The sequence below is a fragment of the Agelaius phoeniceus genome, chromosome 14, assembly GCF_051311805.1.
Source record: "Agelaius phoeniceus isolate bAgePho1 chromosome 14, bAgePho1.hap1, whole genome shotgun sequence".
Taxonomy (NCBI): domain Eukaryota; kingdom Metazoa; phylum Chordata; class Aves; order Passeriformes; family Icteridae; genus Agelaius; species Agelaius phoeniceus.
In genome coordinates this window covers 16796203-16817440 of record NC_135278.1, presented here as the reverse complement: position 1 = coordinate 16817440, position 21238 = coordinate 16796203, and the positions used below count along the sequence as shown (strand labels likewise).

General features: G+C 39.7%; 1 protein-coding gene across 1 annotated transcript in view; it reads left to right on the top strand.

Moving 5' to 3' along the window:
* The window catches only part of CHM (CHM Rab escort protein), a 53632-nt gene extending 36365 nt beyond the window's left edge, over positions 1-17267 (top strand). Inside the window, exons 9-15 of the mRNA XM_054641342.2 lie at positions 170-247; positions 5045-5149; positions 6129-6192; positions 7526-7622; positions 9836-9928; positions 12298-12464; positions 15200-17267. Coding sequence (XP_054497317.2) covers positions 170-247; positions 5045-5149; positions 6129-6192; positions 7526-7622; positions 9836-9928; positions 12298-12464; positions 15200-15397 — 802 coding nt within the window. The 3' untranslated portion in view covers positions 15398-17267. The remainder of the gene's footprint in view (positions 1-169; positions 248-5044; positions 5150-6128; positions 6193-7525; positions 7623-9835; positions 9929-12297; positions 12465-15199) is intronic.
* The last annotated feature ends 3971 nt before the right edge of the window (positions 17268-21238 follow it).

The window sequence follows — 21238 nt, the reverse complement described above, 5'->3', positions numbered from 1 at the left end:
GCTCCAGCCCTGTGCCAACTCCGTGACCTCCTCTGCACTCCAGCAGCTCCACATCTTGCTTCTGTCAGTAAATCAGTGTTACCAACACCTCAAAGCTTTGCCTTGCTGAGCACTGAGACTGATTGCAATTAGCAGAGCTGCACTAATTACCTCTGTTTCCCTGTTGCAGGCTGTGTGCTGTGTTTGGGGGGATCTACTGCCTCCGTCACGCCGTGCGCTGCCTGGTGCTGGACAGAGCCTCGGGCCGGTAAGGGGCACCAGGAACTTCTGTTTATACACAAAACACAGGTGAAAAATGTCTCAAGTCAATTGAAAAAAAAATGATTCTTCTGAGATCCTCCTTGGTATTAATAACACATCAACCTTGATTAAAAGTAATTTGTGTATAGGTCCTCCAGAACAAGGAAAGTGGGTCTAGGATATAGAAACTAAATTAATTTCCCTGTGATATTACTACAGCTCCTGATCACCCAAGCTTGGAAGACAAATCATTTCAGCTGCCGGGGGGCTGCTGATGAGTGATGTTAGTTTTCCTTGTGGCCTTACCTACTCTAATTGATTTTCATCAGATGACAACAAAGCCCTCTGTTATTGCATTTTTAAAAATGGAGCTCACCTAAAGACTCATCAGATTAATCTTTGCTGATAATGCATGTCACTCCAAGAGAAAAGACTTTAATGAGTTTGTAGGTAGATTGTTGTCATAAACTATGCTGCCCTCTTATTCCAGAATAAATTCTTCTACAACAATATCTGGCCTGTAGGCAGGCTTAAAGTTGAGCTAAGAAAAATCAACGCAGAGTTTTTTCCATAGTGGCATTTTTCACACCTCTGTAAATTACCATATTTCTGTTATACACATTTTATCAGGTATTAGTCTAACTGCAGGCTTTGGCTGTCCTAAAGACTCTGCAGCTCAGTGTGTATAATTGAAAAGTCCAAGATGTTTTGTAGAAAATTTAGAGAATTCATTTAGAAATGATGTAGTAGCAATGCATTAGGAGAATGAGCAGTTAAATGAGGGGGTGTGGGTTTACTTCCCAGTTGCTCTGCAATTCCTGGAGCACAGTCCTTGTAGCTGCATTTGCCACATGGTCAAGTAGTAGCTGTTTTCCCTGAAATTGGATAAACTCCAGATTTTACCTTTCTGCCAGTTCCTGAAGATTCTGGAGCTCATTGCACAGTTGTAGACTTTGAGATGTAAATGTGCTTCAGCAGGTGTGTTCTTCAAAATGCACAAATCATATGAAAATTAAACTGTGCCCCTTTCAGAAACTGTTAGTTATTTTAACAGTGATATTTGAACTCTTGCTGTAGGAAATTTTTTTTATTCCAACAATGTTTAAATGCTTAAATTGCTCTTGCAGGGGGACAAAGCTTTTGGTTGGAAGCAACTTCCAAACCCCACTCTGTGCAGGTCTTAACTGGTCAATGGCACTGCTTGCCCCAGTTTCCAGCTTCTTCTGCACATCCTGAAGACTTTGAAATCAATGTTTTCTTTGTAAGGTTATCTGTGTTGCAGAAGAGCTGGAGTGCTGATTTTCCATTAACCTGCCTTTATGTTTTGAATATAGTTTAAAAAAAAAACAGCACAAGTGTCTTTTTTTAGGCTGTTTTTGGGGTTCACTTGTGCCATTTTAGAATGATAGATTTTTGAGGAGCAGAATTATTGAAATACTTCTAAAGATTTTACCAGACTTTCATTACTCCAAAAACATTGAGCTTTTAATAATGCCATTATCTGATAGTGAATACGAAGGAGCACAACACATCCAAGATATCCATTTCCTTTATCTCCTGTTTCATTCTTGCTGTTATCTCCTTCCTCACTGTGGATTCCCCCCCTGCAGCAGCTTGTATTTCCTCTTGACTTTGGGCTTCAGTGTTTTGCCTAATAAAAATCAGCTATCAAGTTGTTAATGAGGCTATTTATGAGTTACTGAGCTTTTGAGTCAACAGACCATTAATAGTAATTGGTAAGAGGCAAATTCATATCTGGTTGTCAGTGCAGCTGGCTGGGTGCTTGCAGAGGCAGCTTCCCCAGTTACAGATGGCTCACTCAGCACTGCAGAAATGCATTGTGCAGTGCTCATTACCACTTTATAGCTCCTTTCACAGCTCTCCAGGCTGCATCCATGCCTTGAGGCAGGGATTTTTTTCTCTATTTTTAATATTCCTGGTTTAGTACACATAAGGAAAATGCATACTTCTACCTACAGCTTTGATTTTCTTCTAAAATTTTTTGTTAAAGTTTTAATTAAAAGTCTCAGAATATCACCAAAGTTTATTCCAGCATTTTTCTAGACGTGGCTAACATTGCTTTTTCACATTTTCCTACCCATGCCTGTATCTACAGAGAACAGTAGATTTTATACCCAGCTCTACAATTATTTTTAACCTTTTTCTGTAGGTCTTTTTATAATTTTTGAAAATAAGATTCAGGCAAGACAAGGTGAAAGAACAGAAATTTTAGACATCCCTATTTTAAGGTTTTAGTAATGCACTTGAAAATATCTGGGTTTTATGTATGGTAAGAGATCTGCTGTTTTAATAAGTTTGTAGAACATCCTGAGATCTTGGTCGAACTGTGATGCTCTATTAGAAAATAAAAACCACATTGTATTTCTGAGGCTGAGGAAAAAACCCAAATTTAATGTATGATAATGTTGTTTTTCTGTGTTTATTGTGTGTCACTTTTTTGGGTGCATGTAGAATTTCATCATAATGGTGGGCATTTTATATTGATCACAATTCACATATGTTTCCAATTGCATAATTCTGTCTCAAAATGGAAGAGATGTGATAAATGGCCATTTATACATCTGTGATAAAAAGATAGAGCAAACAGGCAGTAATTTACATATCTGCTGAAATACTGCAGCCTGGCTTTGTCAGTGCTGCTGAGTCCATTTCAAGGATGTCGCCCTTAGTCCATTAGTTTGGATAATGAGCCCTATAAAGTACATTTATAACTCGTGGCACTGCAAGGAGATGGATTCTAATTTTCATCCTTTTATCCAGACACATTGAAAGAAGGTCAATGGAGGGTTGGCTGTGATTCATTGTCGCAACACAGATCAGATGACAGAGACCTGATAATGTCAGTGCAGGAGTGTTTGCTGCATGTGGAAGCACTACTTGAAAGAAATCTTCTCAGCATCACCCTTTGAAGTAAAGTGGGACTGAAATGAAAAGCTCTCTCTCTCTCTCAGTTTAAAATCTTATCACACATATGACCTGCTGCTATTCCTGAACAAAGGAGAGGAAACAACACTTAGCAGGAAAAGAAAATGTGTCGTTGCTTTCGCTGGCTTTGAGTGATGCAACATGACATTTAATCAACCTTTCCCCTTCCAGAATGTTTGGGGGGTGGTGGGGAAATTGTTTCATAAACAATAAGAAAGGTTATAATTAGAAATGAGCTGCTGCAGCTCGACTTCCTTGTTTATTTGCAGTATTCAAATGAGAGCTCCAGGATGAAATCACTGGCATTAACAGTTAGGAAAACCTTGTTAAAGTTGCAAGTGAAACACACATGGGCTAGGATTTGAAACTGAAGAATGTTGGATGTCAAACAGTGCTTGTACTGTTGTCAGGTACCTGTTGAATTTGAAAATAGGAATATATGTAGGGACCAGATGCCTGGGAGGTCAGCATTAGAAGTCAGTGTTACAAAAACATGTTTAATAGTCATAAACCTATTACATTTACAGATGAGGACTGTGTGTCTCCTTTTCCAATTCTCATCTCAGGTTATAGGAACAACTGGTTTACCAGAGCTGGTGGAGCTGATTGCTGTTACTTATTTAGATTGTAGATGTGGGTTTGTAGATCATTATAATCACAGAAGCTGACAAATAGCTTGAAGTTACAGAAATTGTTCATTCCTAAGGCATAACTTGCATGTCAGGTATTCCACAGATAAAGCTGCACTATGATAAAAAGATAAATCTGTACATGATCTCTGGCTTAAGCATTGTGTTCTTTTGGATGCTTCCCTGTGCATGCACACATGTGTAAGCGTGTGTGAGAAAATTTGAGTGAATTAAATCACTGTGTGTTAAATTGTTGGAACACTGATAAAGTTATTCAGAAAAGTTTAATTTTAAAAATGGTGTCATTTTCATGCCCCAAGAAAAAGTCCAGTAAAGCTAATTTACTTTATTTCTTTATGCAGTAAATGTTCTGATAGTGTAGAAGAGAGCACAGATCATGGATATAGAATCAGCAGCAGAGGTGCCTTTACTGAGTATCTGTGGGCAGCCTCCTTTTTCTTTGTCTCATATGCATGATGTAGCTTCATACATAAGTGAAGTTTGTCCTTTCACAGAGAATTTTCCCCCTTAAAATCTGAAATTTGTCTTCTCATTTAAGCTCACTGAATGGGTTCATTTCTGTGGTTTGCATTTCTGTCCCACTTCTATTTCTGTCCTTGTTCTATGGAGAACATTTGTGTTCTTACAACACCAGGACTCAGTTAATCCCTTTGTGTGTCACTGAGAGATAAAGGGTGTATTTAGTCACAGAGCAACTCACTCTTGGAACAGTCTGATGCACTCATTTGTCAGGGAGCTTGCCCAGATCTCCTAAGTTAATTTGCTATTTAATTTGTCAAATATTATTGTCAAAACAAACTTGGTTTAGGTGAAGGTGTCTGTCTGAGAAAAAAACCCCACTGCAATGGGGTAGTACCTCCAGAATAATTTACAATTTTATTTTAACATATTATGAGGAGAGAAATGTAGAGCTAAATGCCAGTGCTATAAGCTTATATTTTCTGTAAAAAGTGATCAGTTTATTAAAGTTGGGATGTCATTATCTATATTGGCATTGTGTGTGTAAATGCATATACACCAGGTAGAATGTGTCAGTCCAGGATTTGGTGATCAGTTGAATTGGTTTAGGGGTTCACATGTTCAAGAAATACATAGCTAAATTTAATGAAAGATACAAATATTGTACTGTATAATTCAATTTTAACAACTTATGCATGCTTTTGTTACCTACCAAAATTTCTTACTATGGTTTGTTTTTTTTAATACAGGTGCAAAGCTGTTGTGGATCACTTTGGACAAAGAATAAGTGCCAACTATTTTATTGTGGAAGACAGTTACCTCTCAGAGAGCACATGCACAAATGTGTGTTACAGGTATGTGGTAAAACAAAACACACAATTTCTTTAAATAATGGTGTGTGAAGTACCCTGCAAGTTAAATTGAGGAGCCTCCTGTCTACTCCTTTATTTTTGCAGTACAGTTCAATTCTGTGCAAAGTATTTCTCTATTAACTGGAGGATTTACTGTATACTTTCTATAGTTAGGTTTTCTTCAGTTGTCATTGAAATCAGATTCCCCCTTTCCATATAACAAATCCAAGAGCTCTAAATATGTTGGGAATTCCATATTTGCTAAAACGTGTTTGGAAGGTGAAGGTGCCAGTTGCTGTCCCTGCTTTAAATTTGTTCAGCTTTAGACAAGTCCTAAACTTCCTTGATTTCTGTGATTTGCTTGGTGCTGCAGAAGCCCTGGGCTTGTCCTGCCTCTGTCAGAGCAGGGCAGGGAGGATCAGCAGAGCTGTGAGGACAGGGCAGGATAACGCTGGGCACTGCAGGAGCACCAAGTGCAGTGAGGAGTGAGCTCCAAAAACCCTGAGCACAAAGTGCAGTGAGGAGTGGGCTCCAAAAACCCTGAGCACAAAGTGCAGTGAGGAGTGAGCTCCAAAAACCCTGAGCACAAAGTGCAGTGAGGAGTGAGCTCCCCCCTGCTGCATTTCCCCTTCATCCCAAGGCTCCTGTGCTGCTTCATGTGCTGCTGCTAATCCTGAGCAAATAGGCAAAAGAACTTTTTAAAAAGCAGAAGGAGGCTGTTTGATCCAATTGCACAGATTCATTTATTCATCACCTGTTTTGGTCATTGAAAATACTACATTGGTGTTCCAGGTGTGTTTCTGCTTCAGCAACAGGCAAAATATCCCACTAAGAGTCATAGTAATGAGGGTTAGATAGTGACATGGCCCTGGTATTACCAAAACTATGATTCTGAATTGCTATTTTTACATCTTTGTTTTCATTTTGCAGTATTGAATTTATTATATCATTATTTTTGCATAATTCTTTTATTGAATTGCAGGCAGATCTCCAGGGCAGTCCTCATTACAGATCAGTCTGTACTGAACACAGACTCAGAGCAGCAGGTACACACCAATTCTGTATCACTTGTCTTTCCCTCTGGCTTTGGCAGCTCAGGCCCTGTGTTAATATTTAGTTGTTGGTAGGAATTAAGTCATTAATTCAGTTTTGTTTGTGCTTGAATCAAGATCTTTAGTCAGCTCTCTGTACTGGTAATTGTTTTGTTTGTTTTAGTGTCTATAAAACTATTACAAATTTTAGTTCAGTTTAGTTCAATGGCTGGGATTTTCCTACTTGGTTCTAAACTGCTGTCTTTAATTTTAATTTTGCTTGCTTTTTAATAAGCTGTTACCCTTACTATTCTGTTAATTATGTATATTGTCTAAACTTTGTTAAAAGTTCCTTTGTTTTTCTTAAACGTTCCTTTCTGCTGTTTGAAGTTCTCATTGTTCACTTTAAATTGCATCTGCTCTGTCAATCTTTGCAGTTCTTCATTTTAGAGCATATTAATCAGAGTTGTGTTTGTTCTGTCATAGTAAACTAGAAAACCAAACTGTAATTGCATTTCTTTTGGCCTGTGGTGAGGATGGTGGTGCTGTCACATCCACCACAGGCCCTGTGCTGTCCCTGTCACATCCACCACAGGCCCTGTGCTGTCCCTGTCACATCCCCCAGGTGTCCTGTGCTGTCCCTCAGGCTCTGTTTCTGTGCCCAGGTGTCCTGTGCTGTCCCTCAGGCCCTGTGCTGTCCCTCAGGCTCTGTTTCTGTGCCCAGGTGTCCCTGAGCTCTCCCCCATGCTCTGTTTCTGTGCCCAGGTGTCCTGTGCTGTCCCTCAGGCTCTGTTTCTGTGCCCAGGTGTCCTGTGCTGTCCCTCAGGCTCTGTTTCTGTGCCCAGGTGTCCTGTGCTGTCCCTCAGGCCCTGTGCTGTCCCTCAGGCTCTGTTTCTGTGCCCAGGTGTCCTGTGCTGTCCCTCAGGCTCTGTTTCTGTGCCCAGGTGTCCCTGTGCTGTCCCTCAGGCTCTGTTTCTGTGCCCAGGTGTCTCTGTGCTGTCCCTCAGGCTCTGTTTCTGTACCCAGGTGTCCTGTGCTGTCCCTCAGGCTCTGTTTCTGTGCCCAGGTGTCCCTGTGCTGTCCCTCAGGCTCTGTTTCTGTGCCCAGGTGTCCCTGTGCTGTCCCTCAGGCTCTGTTTCTGTGCCCAGGTGTCCTGTGCTGTCCCTCAGGCTCTGTTTCTGTGCCCAGGTGTGCTGTGCTGTCCCTCAGGCTCTGTTTCTGTGCCCAGGTGTCCTGTGCTGTCCCTCAGGCTCTGTTTCTGTGCCCAGGTGTGCTGTGCTGTCCCTCAGGCTCTGTTTCTGTGCCCAGGTGTGCTGTGCTGTCCCTCAGGCTCTGTTTCTGTGCCCAGGTGTCCATCCTGACAGTGCCTCCCCTGGAGCCGGGCAGGGCGGCCGTTCGTGTCATCGAGCTCTGCTCCTCCACCATGACGTGCATGAAGGACACCTGTAAGTAAAGGAGATTTCCCCTCTGGCTCTGGCAGCTCTGGAGCACAACTGAAAACCTCTGGGTGTTGTTCCTCTGCTGCACAGAACACAGGGAGCCATGGCTTCCTGCTATCATGGAGCTTCATGGACTCATTTTCACCTACACAAGAATAAATCCTCCTTCAGGAGATAAAAATAATAGTCCAAAGCACATGGATCTTCCTGGTAATCTGTCATTTGGTTTTTTTTTGAAAATGGGCTCCCTTAGCTGAAATATTAAATGGAAATACCTGAAATACAATGTATTTGGGAGCTTTTCATCTTCTGAAAGGATTCTGTTGTTGGTATTTTATGTAAACTTGAAATAATTGAGTAATAATATGTTTGTTTGGGGTATTTATTAGAATAGAATTAGAGGTTACCTTCCCTGATTCTTTTTAACAAGAAAGAACTAACTGTAATAATAACCAATTTATTTTGCTGTTAAAAGAGGGTTGAACTAAGTTCTTTGCATATGAAAGAAGAGTAAAGTAAATGATTAAGTCATTCAAAGTTATATCTCCTACTAAATAATAATAAAAAATATAGGCTTGTAATTAATTAATACCTTAGTGCTATAAAGCACATTGTTAATATTTATCATTTAAATAGCTGATTTCTTTTTATTAAGGGTTCACAAGATATATACAGCAGGAAGTGAAACTAATGAAAGATTGATGTTCCATGGATCTAAAGTATTAGTTTCAGGAGGATTTTTATGGTGCTGAAATATTAAGGTTTCTGTTATTTACTTTTCTCCATCAATTCCTTTCATTTCAAAAGAGAAGGTACTGCCTTCCTTAATGAAATTTGTCTTCATATATTGAAATAATAAAGTTCTATATTAGGCATAGCTGGGTTCCAGTTATGGGACATATTTCATAATTTTTTAAAAAACTTTTACATCATTATCTGTAAATGGTTTTTAACCTGACTGATTTCTCCTTGGAACAATTATTTAAGATAAGTATACAAATACATCTACTCTTTGATCACAGTGCACAAATGACAGGCACATCATCTGTATTGCCACTTGAGTGGAACCAAACTCCTTCACTTGCCCTAAAAATGGAGACTGTAATGATGAAATCAGGAACTGAACTCATCGTTCTTCCTGCTGGGAGAATTACTTGAAGACAAATGTTGGCAACCACTGTAACTAATGCAGTTATACCTGAGTAAATCAAATATAATCAAAATATATACTGATGACTGTGACTCATAACCATAACCTTAAAGATAATAAAAAAGATTTTATAGAAAGTAAATGATGTGAACTTTAGTGATTTATAGCTGGGTTTTTTGAGGAAAGAATAGATTTTATTACAGTGTTGGGGATTGGAAGCATCTAGGTAAGGTTAGGGGAAGACTTTGATTATCACCACCCTTTTCCTTATTTTAATACATATTCCTTCAGACAGAAGGTTTGGTCTGGGTTGAATAAAAAAATGAATATTAATGTTTGAATAGAATCTGTGTGTGTGCAACCTGAAAGCAGAGGAGCAGGAAGGGTTAAATTTCTGTTCCTGACAAAACCAGGGTCAAGATCTGAGTGATGTACTGGAAAATAATGACAACAAATACAGCCAGGCTTCAGAGAGAAGAGACAAAAATGTCATCTAGGTTTAAAATAATACCAGAGCTGGGCACTGCTTTTAAATGGATCAGAAATTTACAGTACTGAAGAAAAATCAGTTTAAACTTTGCACAGTGTTAAATTCCTTCAGGATTCTCTGATGGAGACTTCTCTGGTGAGAAGTTTCCAGGAGCAGATGAGCCCAGCAAGGTGGTTTTATGAAAAGCTTTAAGGTGAGGCTTTTAAATGAATGAATGGCTGGAAAACCAGGTGGGATGAAGCAGCTGGTTCTGTATCTGAGCAGAGAACCAGAACAAATAAAGGAGTAGTTCAGCAATAGTTCCTCCCATCTCAGAAGTGGATGAATAAAATGTTGTACAAAGGATTGCACAGTCACAGTGTGCATCATGGGAGCAGCTTAAAGAACTCAGGTGTTCCCAGAGAATTCTCTGTGTGCTGTGTATACACTGTCTGTCCATGGTACTTCCCTGGCTTAAAGGAAGGGATTTTATGAAGAATTGTGATTTCTAAAAGCCTGCTGTGTCTTTTAAAAGTTGTAAATGTTGTTCATCTGTCTGTGTGTTGGTGACTGGAATTAGTTTGTGTTCTCTTTTCCCAGATTTAGTCCATCTAACCTGTCCATCAACTAAAACTGCAAGGGAAGATTTAGAGCCTGTTGTACAGAAGTTATTCAATCTAAATACAGAAAAAGGTAAAAATAAACACATGAGGTATTATGATACTATTTTTCATAAATACAATTCACTAAAGTAGCTGTTTCTGACTGCTTCAGCTGTGGTTTAACTCCAGTATCCAAGGACATGACCATAAGTGTCTGGGACCTTTTTATTTTTCACACTTTCTTTTTTCCATGGAACATATTTGCTGTTCAGCACATCCTTGAAAGGTGCAGTAGTGAAATTAAATATTTGTGAAATGGTAGAAGCTTCTTGGGTTGTTCTAGCCTCTTGTCTTCAATGTTTCCTTGTTTGCTGTTTGAATTGAAATTTTCTGGATTCTACTCTAAGCAGTGGAACCATAAAGTTGTTCTATTTTGTAATCACAAAGATAGATTTCCAATAATCAACTACTTGGCCCTAAGTTCAAGGAAACTTTGGATACATTTTTGAACTTTGGCCTTGAGATGGACAATCCCACACCCCAGAGGAAAACAGCTGCTGATGGAGCTGAAGGAAATTGGTCCTGAAATACCTGGGCTAATTCCACACAAGTTTTTGAAATTTAATCCTGAGATCTTGACTAGAACCATATTTGTGGTAAATATTCACAGAGTAGGTGATGTGCATGTGGGAGATGCTGCTGTGTTCTAAGCCTGGCAGGAGCAGTTTAAATACAGTGTGCCCCTGCTGCAAGGCAATAAATCACAGTTGTGAGAGAAAACAGTGCTCAGCCCCCACTGACAGGGGCTTTGTTGGTAGAAATGCAAGTTACTGAGACGTGGGAGTACTTTATAATACTCATAATTGGTTTGCTTGTAATATTTAGAAAACAACTTAGATTTGTAAATAGAAAACTTTATTAGACTGGAGAGTTGCAAACATTTCTCATTTGTAGCTGTTTTAACTTCAAGCCTGCTAATTTTCACCTTTTAATATTTCACTTCTCTCTTCAATTTTCAAGACAGTGCCATGTGTTTCAAAGGCCTGGTGAAGAGAAGATCAGCTTAGTGTCTTCTAATCATTTGGGGAGGGGTAGCATTAATCTTCATGTTTGAAGTGATCCAGGTTGGAAATGATAGATTGTTTAGAAGCTGACTGAAATTCTTCTGTAGGAACTCTGTGATCATTGGGGTCCTCAGGTGCACTGAGGCACTGAGAAGCCAGTTTTCCCTGACACATAGGCCTTTTTATCATCAGGATGAGGTAGTGGTCGTATTTTAATTAAAATGTCAGAACAAATACTGTTGGAGTTATTGAAAATGAATCACCAGATAAAGTGAGCACTGGGCCATGGCAGGTCAAAGAGGCAAAGTCACCTGGAGAAGAGGACTCCATTCATTTTCCTGCCTAAATGAGGAAGAAGTAACTTTTATGAGCAATGTGAACTTTTAAATATATTAAAGAGCATCTTGCCCTGTATTAAGCCTCAGACTTTCACAGGCTGATGAATTTAATTTATATTTCAAACTGTTCAGTATGGGTAGCACCTATTTTTTTTTAACTATTTGACAGTTATAAAAAGATACTGAAGGAATAGCATAGATTTATCTCTTTTTTTGTAATTCAACTGCTTTAAAATACTGTTTTGAATGCCATAGTTATCAAGAAGTTTTTTCCTTGGAAAGAAGTAAATCTCACAAGATCTTTGACAAGCTTCATTTACTTTAGAGGAGGTAAAATACAAGAAAGGGGACAGCAAATATTCCAAACAAATAGTATCTGTTAAGCTCAGATTCTGTGTTGTGTGTTCCTCCATTGCACTGTGCACTGTTAAAAAGTGACCTTCATCTTTCCAGGGGTTTTTCTGCCTGTGTGCAGAGGGATCACAGGAATGTGAGGGTACAGCAGGGAGGGACAGAGTCTGAGCAAGGAAGTTGAGTCTGTGATAATTCTGTATTCTTGATGAGTATTGCAGCACAGTGCAAGCCTCAGTAAGTGTAGATAAATACAAATTAGACATTTATTTTCATTTAGCAGCACTGCCCCAATTAGAGATTCTCTGTACAAAGCTAAAGCATGAACACATGAGAGTGTCTGTGCACAGGGAGTGCAGGGCCTGTGAGCTGGCAGAGCCCAGGCAGGATTTGCTGTCTGGCAGTTTATCCCAGGGGAGGAGATAATGTCAGAGGTGTTAAATTTAAGCCAGGCTTCTTGGTAGGGTGCTGGCAGTGATACCTGCTGCTGGTGTGCAGGGAGAGTAGAGTTTGCATAGCTGTGCTTGGAAAGGAAAGGGAAAGAATGATGAAGGAGAATATCAGAAAGTTAAATTATTGGCTTTTTGAAGAAAAAAAAAACTTTATTACAGTAATTCCATTAAAAATTTGATTTCTAGTGTGCTAGATCACATATTTTCCTTATCACACAACAACACTGATTACTGCAAACACTTTTTTCTTTTCAGAGACTGAAAATGAAGAACTGGAGAAACCCAGAGTCCTCTGGGCAGTTTACTTCAACATGAGAGATTCTTCAGGAGTTGAGAAGAGTTCCTATGCTGGCTTGCCCTCCAATGTTTTTGTCTGCTCTGGGCCAGACTCTGCTTTGGGAAATGACTGTGCTGTCAAACAGGTTGGGCAGAGCAGATTCTGGTTGCAGAACTTTCATTCTAAAGACATAAGTCCAGTACAGCCTTTTGTATTCTGCTATACAAAAATATGCGTGGTAACTCTGCAAACTTATAAAACTAGGTAGATGGAGACATCAGGCAATAGTCACAATCTTTCACCTGGAAGGTGCAGGAGGAGGTACAGTACAAACCAAAGCCAGAAAATCCTGTCTACAGTTCAGGTGGGAAGGGGAAAAGCCCAGCACAATTCCTAATGTGGTACTTCAGGCCTCCTGCCTCAGCTTTCCTCATCTTTGCCTTGGTATCACTGTAATAAAGAATTTTCCTCTCAGAGATCCCCTGGATAAGGAAGGAACAAATTCCTGGGCAGATCTGCCCCAGCAGCCCCTGTGGTGTCAGGGCACTGTCAGACAGGAGAACACTTCACAGCTTTGGAGCATTCAGTGTCACCAGGCATCTTTAAAGCTGTGTTTTTAATAGCCATGTTCAGACAATGTGCATGCCATCCTCTCGCCAGTTGCAGGATTTTTTATGACTAAGTCATAAACCTCTTAAAAATAAGGTTTTGAAGTGGAAAGGCTGACATAGCCTGAACTGCAGGGTCAGAATAGTGTCATTAAGGGCTAATAGTATCCTTCATTTTGCTTTACAAGGCAATAATTTGCCTCTCAGAGGGATAAAGACCTGTAAAGACAAAAAATAATGCAAGACAATTATTATGGTAGCAGTTTTAAATTGTAAATGAGTTCCCTTCTAAATTTAATTTTTTCAATCTGTTATTTGAAACAGGGCATGTTCTGATTTTAACATTTCTAACATTCAGGTTTGTCTTCCCTTAAGAGGTTTTCTTCTTATCAATGAACAATGATGGAATAGATCAGGCCTTATTTAAGTATTCTTGGTGCTGTAATTCAGCCTTTATGTTCAATCTGTTGGCCATCAGTGAGGTAGATGCTGAGCAGATCTCTGAGGAGGAGCCCTCAAGAGCCTAAATCCCTGCCTTTTGACAAAAATATGGAGAGGCTGCATTTTTTTGAGCCTGACTTAAATTTTGAAATAAATGCTTACAAACAAAGTTAAAGTGGAAAATATTTCAGTGTAAACATGTTTATAATTGGAAGTGGTGTGTGAGAGCACAGTGAAGAAGAGGCTGAAGATGAAGCAGGAGTCACACCATGCAGGGACCTTGCAGACAAGAGGAGGAGGGAAATAGCTGTCAGTTGGTGTGTCTTCCACTCCCAAATCACTCTCACCCTCCCAGGAATGGGATGGGAATCTCCAAACAGGAGAGATTTGCAAACTCATGGATCAGAACAGCTTAAAAAAGCCCAGTGTGTGTATTAGTGTTAAAGACAGCTTGGGAAATTATATCTGATTCTCTAATCATTTTGGGATTAGTGTTTTAGTGATACTTGCTGTGATTTATTTTCTTCATTACCATCAGTGTTACTGAATTCTGTTTGTCATGCTGTGTGATTGCACTGCTGATCCATTATTGGCAAGGCAGGACCACAGCTCTTACAGACATCTCTCCATCTACACCTCATTTACAAGTGACTGCCCTCTTATTCTATTGCAATTCTGTGTTCAGTTCCTGGAGTGATACTGAATTAATGCTGATGGTTGCATTTACTTGCCCTGAGGACAGGCTAAATGAAATGAAGATGCCATTTATGATCTTTTCAAACTCCCTAGGTGTGGATCTAGTAAAGCATCTGGCTTCCAGTTTTCTGTTTTCACTGCTGCAACCTGACATGAATTATTGGGAGCTAAAGTAATATATTCCCTGACATATTTCAGACTTCTGAGGCATCTTCATGGTCAGGAGAGGATGTACTAAAACTGTCAGGCCAATATTTGTCCTTTAACCTGTTTATTTTCTATATCTGGAAGGATTTCAGAATTAATCTGGTGTTAGTTCTTTGGTCCTGGTCCCTGTAAAAGTTGCTGTGAAAGTTCCCAGAGTTTATCCACAAGTTGGGATGCAGAAAAGCAGGAACAGAATTGAGTTTTATTCAGCTCCAACTTACTGGAGTTGCTGTGCAAGGGCTTTACATGCCTGTGTCTTAATGCTGGGTTCAACTGGACACACATTTCTCAGTTGATACGACTAAATATTGAAGAAACTATTGTCTAATACCTTGGAATTATAGACAGGAGTTTTAAATGAACCACAAATGTATGGGGATGTATTTTCAGTGGCAATGTTTCATTGGATAAGAGTAGTTCTCAGCTGGGTAACGTTTAAGCTGTTCAGAAAAGGAGAAATAGAAATTTTCTTGCAGTTTTTTAATCTAAGAAGGAAACCCATCTAGCCATGATATGGACTGTTCATGTGTACAGTTCCCTGGGTTTCCTTTGAAATGGATCCCCCTCTCTGGAAAGAGCCAAGATCTTTCCCATGCTTTGCAGCTGGGGATGGTTTTATGTGCAAAAGATCAGTTTGCTTCCAGAAAAATCCTCTTTCTTGTTCTCAGTGCAACACAGAATGACCAGCATTTTTTACAAAGCCCCATGCTGTGACTTCCTAGTAGAACAATGTAAAAAGATAAATTGCTTTTTCTCTTTTGAGGTCTGCTAGAAGAAATGGATTTCCCATGTGTTTACAATACTGTCAAAGTCCTAAATCACTATTGATTTGAAAGAACGCAGGTTAATCTTAAATATCTGTAAAATATTGCCTCAGGCTGTTACATTTCAAGGTAAAGTTTATGTTATTCTTCTTTTTCCTGAATAGGCTGAGACTATTTTCCGAGAAATGTTTCCAGCAGAGGAGTTTTGCCCCCCACCACCAAATCCAGAAGATATTATTTATGTTGAAGATGAGATTGAGCCAGAAGAGTCTGGATTGAATAATTCACCAGAGACAAAGCCTGAAACCTCAGCTGAGGAGAGCAGTAGTGAAGGGGGTGCTGCTGTTACAAAGGAAGAATGAATGGATGGATGGATGGATGAATGAATGAATGAATGAATGAATGAATGAATGAATGAACGAACGAACAGTTTTCTCTTAGGAGAAGAGGAGGTGGACCCAAACTAGGACATAAGGGAGGAAGGGTAAGAAAAAGAGGTTTAAAACCCCCAGAGATGTGTTATTTGACATTGCCTTACTTTCTTTAGCTTGGATCATTTTTAAAGTTGTTTCATTTGTAGCTGAGACATTTCTAAACAGTCATAGGTCCACCAGATCCAGTGGGGTTTGTAGCTAAACAAAAAAAATACAGAATGAAGCATGTGAATTCAAAGTGCTAAAATAGGATTCGTGATTTATTGAGATTATTTGGTTTTGTTTTACATCTTGGAAAGAATCCTCAATCTTTTAAAGAGGAAGTCAAAACTAAGCAAAAAGAAAAATTGCAAGTTTGTTTGCCAGTTAGAAAATGATTTCTACTAAAATTCCTTGGATCTCTGCTAAGTAAACAGCTGAAGGTGAGGCTCACCATCTGTCCTTCACAGTGGCCTTATGAATGGAATTTAAAGGCAATAATATTGACAGTTCTGCAGTGGCTTTATTGTATGATTTTGAAACTGATGCCATAATCAAGTAGGAAATACAATCCAGAAGATGTTCCTCACATGGAACTATTTTACATTCAGATTTTTTAGTAAGACCTAACACATGACACATTTTCTCTAGTGACTTCATTTACTGGAGTCAGGAAAATGGCAGAATTTAAACTTAATGCCAGATTTCCCAGCAGAATTCAGTCATAAATGGAGCATTCCTGTTCTTAGTCTCCCTGGATTTGTTGCTCTGTTTGGGCCTTTAGTAAGCCAATAGTTACTTTTTGAAGTTGAGGATCTGAGAAGTTTAAATGACCATCAGTGAGGGGGTTTGCAGTGGAGAGAAGGTTCAACTGATAAATCCAAAGGTTTGTATTGATCCCAGTTAATAGACTAAAATTAGTGTGATAGCTGTAAACTATGCATTTTCTAATGATAAACCATGAAGCATTTATACAATAAAATGTATTGAACTATTTATAATCCTAGTTTGTATGAAAAAAAGTACAAAATGAGAAAGCTGCTGTAAATGACCATGTTAAACTTGCACTTCTTCTGAACCGTGCTTGAAATCAGATATGAAAAGTATTTCTCATGTACTTAAAGATTTACTTTAAAATGCACAGCAAGTAGATCAGTAGTATCTCTAGAGTTGATGAGTTGGGCTTTAAACTTCTTCATAAAGGTAGAGCCAGTTCCAGGAGTGCTTAAATACTGTAAGGAAATTAAAAAATGCCATTGAGTCCTGAACCTTGAGCTCTGCCTGGCCATGCCACAGCCAGGCTTCTGTACAGTCCTGTGGTGCCTGTGCCTGCCCTGAGCCTGGCTCCAGGCCAGAAAGGGGAATTTATTTATTTTTTTACAGCATAACTGATACTGTTCTCTTAGTCCTGCATCTTGCCCACTGTTCAGTCTGCATTTCAGGGTTGGTGTTTGCACCCTGTGTTGGACAGGTACTGGTGTGTGTATGTGTCTGTGTGTGCATAATCCAGAGTACTCAAACAAAGACGTGGCTGGAATGTTCCCAGTGTTCAGCAGCTGTAACCTCTGGATGCTTGTGATTGAGCAGTTATTTATATATATAAATATATCTATTATTAAGCAGGCTGCCTCTTCATTTAGCTGTAATTTCTCTGTGTATTGGGAAGCATGAGTGTATGATTTTATTTAACATCTGCAGATCTGTAAAAGAGCTGACTGGAGGGACCTATCCCTGTCTCACAAAAACAGGGATCATAGTTGAATCTCTCATCTGTGTTTACAAGGGAATCTCTTGATGAAAATTAAAGGTTTGCTTGCAAGTGCATGGTCCTGTGTTTTCTTTCAACTTTTTTTCAAAGAAAACCAGTTCACTTTTAGCTGGGCTTTCCTGAGGATTCTCTTGGCTGCTTCCAGCACGAGGACACCTGTAATTGCCAATATGGGTACCTGGTTATCAAGTTTATATCAATTCATGTCTGAGTGCTCTGTGTCCATGTGAAGCCAGGTTTGGCAATGGCTCAGATTGGGTCTGAGATCTGATGGAATGATGAACTCGTTGGAGGTGTGACTTTACACTACATTGATTGCTTAAAAACTGTTTTCATGTCTCTTTCATAGGGTGAATGGAAACATTAAATGTTTTTCCTATGGTACTTGAGTACCCAATAGCTCACTTGCAGGAGCAGTAGATCAGACTGTTGATGCTGGTATTTTACAGAAATCATGCTCTGAACTGCATTTTGTTCTTTCTTTAAATGATGTAAGCATGCAAAGTGAAGGTTAGGCTTATTTGAAGTCGTTTTTAAGGCTTGTCATACAGGATGTATTCAAAAGATAACATGACTTTTTAAAAACTGGCAATTTATCTGTAGGATTATTAATAAATCAAGTTAAAGAAAGATAAGGTTAATTGAATTTTTAAACAAGTAGCTGTATTATCCTTCAAGCACCTTGGAGCTCATACAATATTCACACCTTTTTTTTCCTAAGGAGTGCTTTGATATGTTTGAATTCCTTTTTTAATGAGTACTTTCTTTTTAAGTTGGTTAATTGAATTAACCCTTCATATTCAAAGAGTCCATTTTATGCCAGTTTCCTTTCTGTGGCATTGCCTGGGCTGTAGGACTGCAGGTGGTTACTGCTCCTTTGGAGGCATTTCCAGCCTGGAAGCTGCTTCGTCTGCTTTTTCTGCTGCTGATGATGCTCAGGGCCATTTGACAGGTAATCATTAGAACTTGGATCCTTGCAGACTATGGGGTCTTTTCTCCCATCATTGCAGGGGGATTTATGTGGGCAACTCCTATTAATGTTAATGGGACTTGCATGTGTAAATCCTCCTTGCATCAATGGGAAAATTGACCCCTGGAACAAAATACCTGCCTGTTAGACTTGCTGATTCAGAAACATGCAGGCACTGCCTCTGCCCTGTGGAGATGTGCTGGGCCCTGTGCTGTTTCACTGGAATGCTCTGGGGCAGTTTTCAGCATTTTCTCTTTTACATTGTATTTTATATTTTCCATAGACTAAATCTTGTCAGAGTTGCCCCAGTGATTCTCTTTGTGTAGCTGGGAAATGCAATTTCCCATTCCATCCTGAGCAGCTTGCACAGCTCCTTGAATTGGATCTCATTTTATTTTAGTCCTCTCTCTCTCCCCTCTAAATCTTTTTGCTTCAGCAGTGTGAGTTGCAACAGCTTAATTTCAAGAATAATTTGCTAGTGATGTATTGATTAATGACAAGTCAGAAGTATTAATGTACTGTTTTCACACAATAAGAGACTGGGTCACTTACAATCCATAATCTCTTCTGCAGAAAGGATAAAATTAATTTCCTCAACACTCATATATGTGCTTCAATAGCTAGGCAGCAAAATGAGAATGTATTTTATCTGTGGATAAGTTTATTCATTCTAGATTGTGTATGGTGTCGTTCCCACAGTTATTTATATAGATATTTTATATAATCTCTGCAGTGCATTTTTGGGTTTCACTTATCTGGTGATTTTATATCAGTAGCAAGTCGTCCCTTGGATGTAAAAAGTCTGGTGTGGAACTACAACTACCCTGAACTGCTCCAGAGATCTCTCCTGGCTTTCCTGCCTCAGTGAGTGCTCTCTTCAGCCAATAATTACCAATAAGCTCTGCAGATTCTGGTGGGTTGTCTTCTGTTCCTGTTTTTTTATTTTTCCTGAGGATGTTTTGCTTGCCATTAATGCAGCTGCTGATTTTCCAGCAAGGGCAGCAATTGATCACATCATGACACAGTTGATCTGTGTGTGGGTCTACAATTCCTAACAATTTTTCTTCAATGGGTGTATATATGAGTATTGTATGACAAAATTATTAATTCATGAAAGTTTATCACTTAAACCTTTGCAGAAACCAATCACTACAGAACATCCAAAAGTTAGAATTGCCTGTGTTGCTAAAATTGTCCAAAATATGTGGGAGAGTTGTGGTGACAGAGCAGTTGCCTGCATTCCTTGGGTAAGCAATAATGCCAAGTACCTGTGGTAAGATGGAGAAGTGGTTGTGACACTGGAAGTTCCAGACACTGATATAAAATACTCATTTATTGCAAACCAATTTAATAGTAAGCTCACTGCAATGATCAGATGGAAATCTTAGCTTAGGTGTGCGATTTCAGGAACTTTAATGGGATCAAAAGTTGCCATAGAAGGATTCTTTGAGCTGCAGAGGTGAGTGGTAGGAAATGGTCAGCCATGTGGAATTCATGTTGTCAGCCTCATCTCCAGCAACAAAACAGCTCGTGGTGGAAATAGAGCTTATTAGCAATTCCACCATTATGTTTATTTACAGGCTGCCAGCTCCTGTTTGTAAGAGTGAATGGTTCTTCAGAATCTGGCTGGGGAGCCCAGCAGGAATGTTGTAAATCTCACTGACATCTGAGATTTAGAAAGTTGACAGCAAAGTATCAGGAAGATGCAGTTGTTGACTGCATGGGAGTTCTGATCAGAGGGGACTTTAATAGAAAATATTCTTCCTGTCACAATTCCAGCAGACAATTTATTTTACTCTACTTGCATACATTGGCAAAAGAGATGGAAAGAATCAACCTGAGTGTATATCAGACCCAGATGGATTTGACTGAACAATCCAGGGAGCCTCAGAACACCCCCAATTTTAGATGGAGATTTTCAGGATCTCATATTGCCTTCTGAAGTGCCACCCCATAATTCATTGTCTATTTGGGGTCTGGAGAAGGCCTTAGTGCTGTTCCTACATTCTGTAGGGTTAAGACTTCATGAAGTGGGGCAGGCCAAGCCTGTGGACCCTCCTGAATCAGCACAGGCCTCTCTGCTGGTGTCAAACCATGCACCTCTGGCTTTGAGAGAGCTCTTGTGCTGCTCCAGCTTCAGGAAACTCTCTCAGGAGCTCTGTCTCACTCTTTGGGGTGAGCATGAAGCTGCTGTGGGAAGGGCTCTGTGGGGAGCAGTTGTTGGCTGGATCCTGGAGCTGAGGTCAGTGAGGATAAAACATCTGGGTGCTGCTCCAGACTGCAGCCCACCAGCACCTCAAAACCAGGTGGGTCACAACCCATAAACCAGTGTGGGTAATTGTACCTGAGCTGCATGTCCAGAGTGAGGAACAAGTTTTGAATTGCTGGAAATTTGAGTCTGAGAAAGGACACAAGAGTCTTCTCTGAAAAACCAAAAATTTTAAAATCCCAGATCCAAAGCCTCCTGGGCCGTTTTAGACTCTGTGCATAAGAAACTCAGTCCCAGCTAATGTGGGATTCTGCATCTCTTCTGCCTCAAACCCAGCTGATTTCTGGAGCTCACCCAAGGGAAAGCCATTGAGTCATGAGGAGAGAGCAGCTGTCAGCCCAGTGCAAGCAAACAGCTCCTGCTCTGGGAACCTCTCCCTAGCATGAAAGTCACTGCAAGTCATGGTGGATTCCTTTGTTGTGAATAAATTACCCAGTGAATTCAGCCTTTTTTTCTTGTGCAAAAATCTGTGTAAGCCCCAGCTAAGTACCTTCAGTGAATCATTTTTAGACCATAGATTATCCAGGGAGAATCCACTAGGGGATTCTTACAGCAATTTATTAGCTTAAGTCATGGGGTATTTCCCTGCTCTGTGTTTGGAAGCTGAAATAGCACATAATAATGAATACACAATTTTAAAAATCACATCAGACATTTTTAAGAAAGCAAAAATGGCTTTATAAAAAATCTAATTTTAAGGAAGCCTCTGTAAAATGAAAAAGCAAAAGCCACCCTCTTATTTTGGTGACATGATGTGTTTTCTTTCCATGGAAGTTTTAAGCC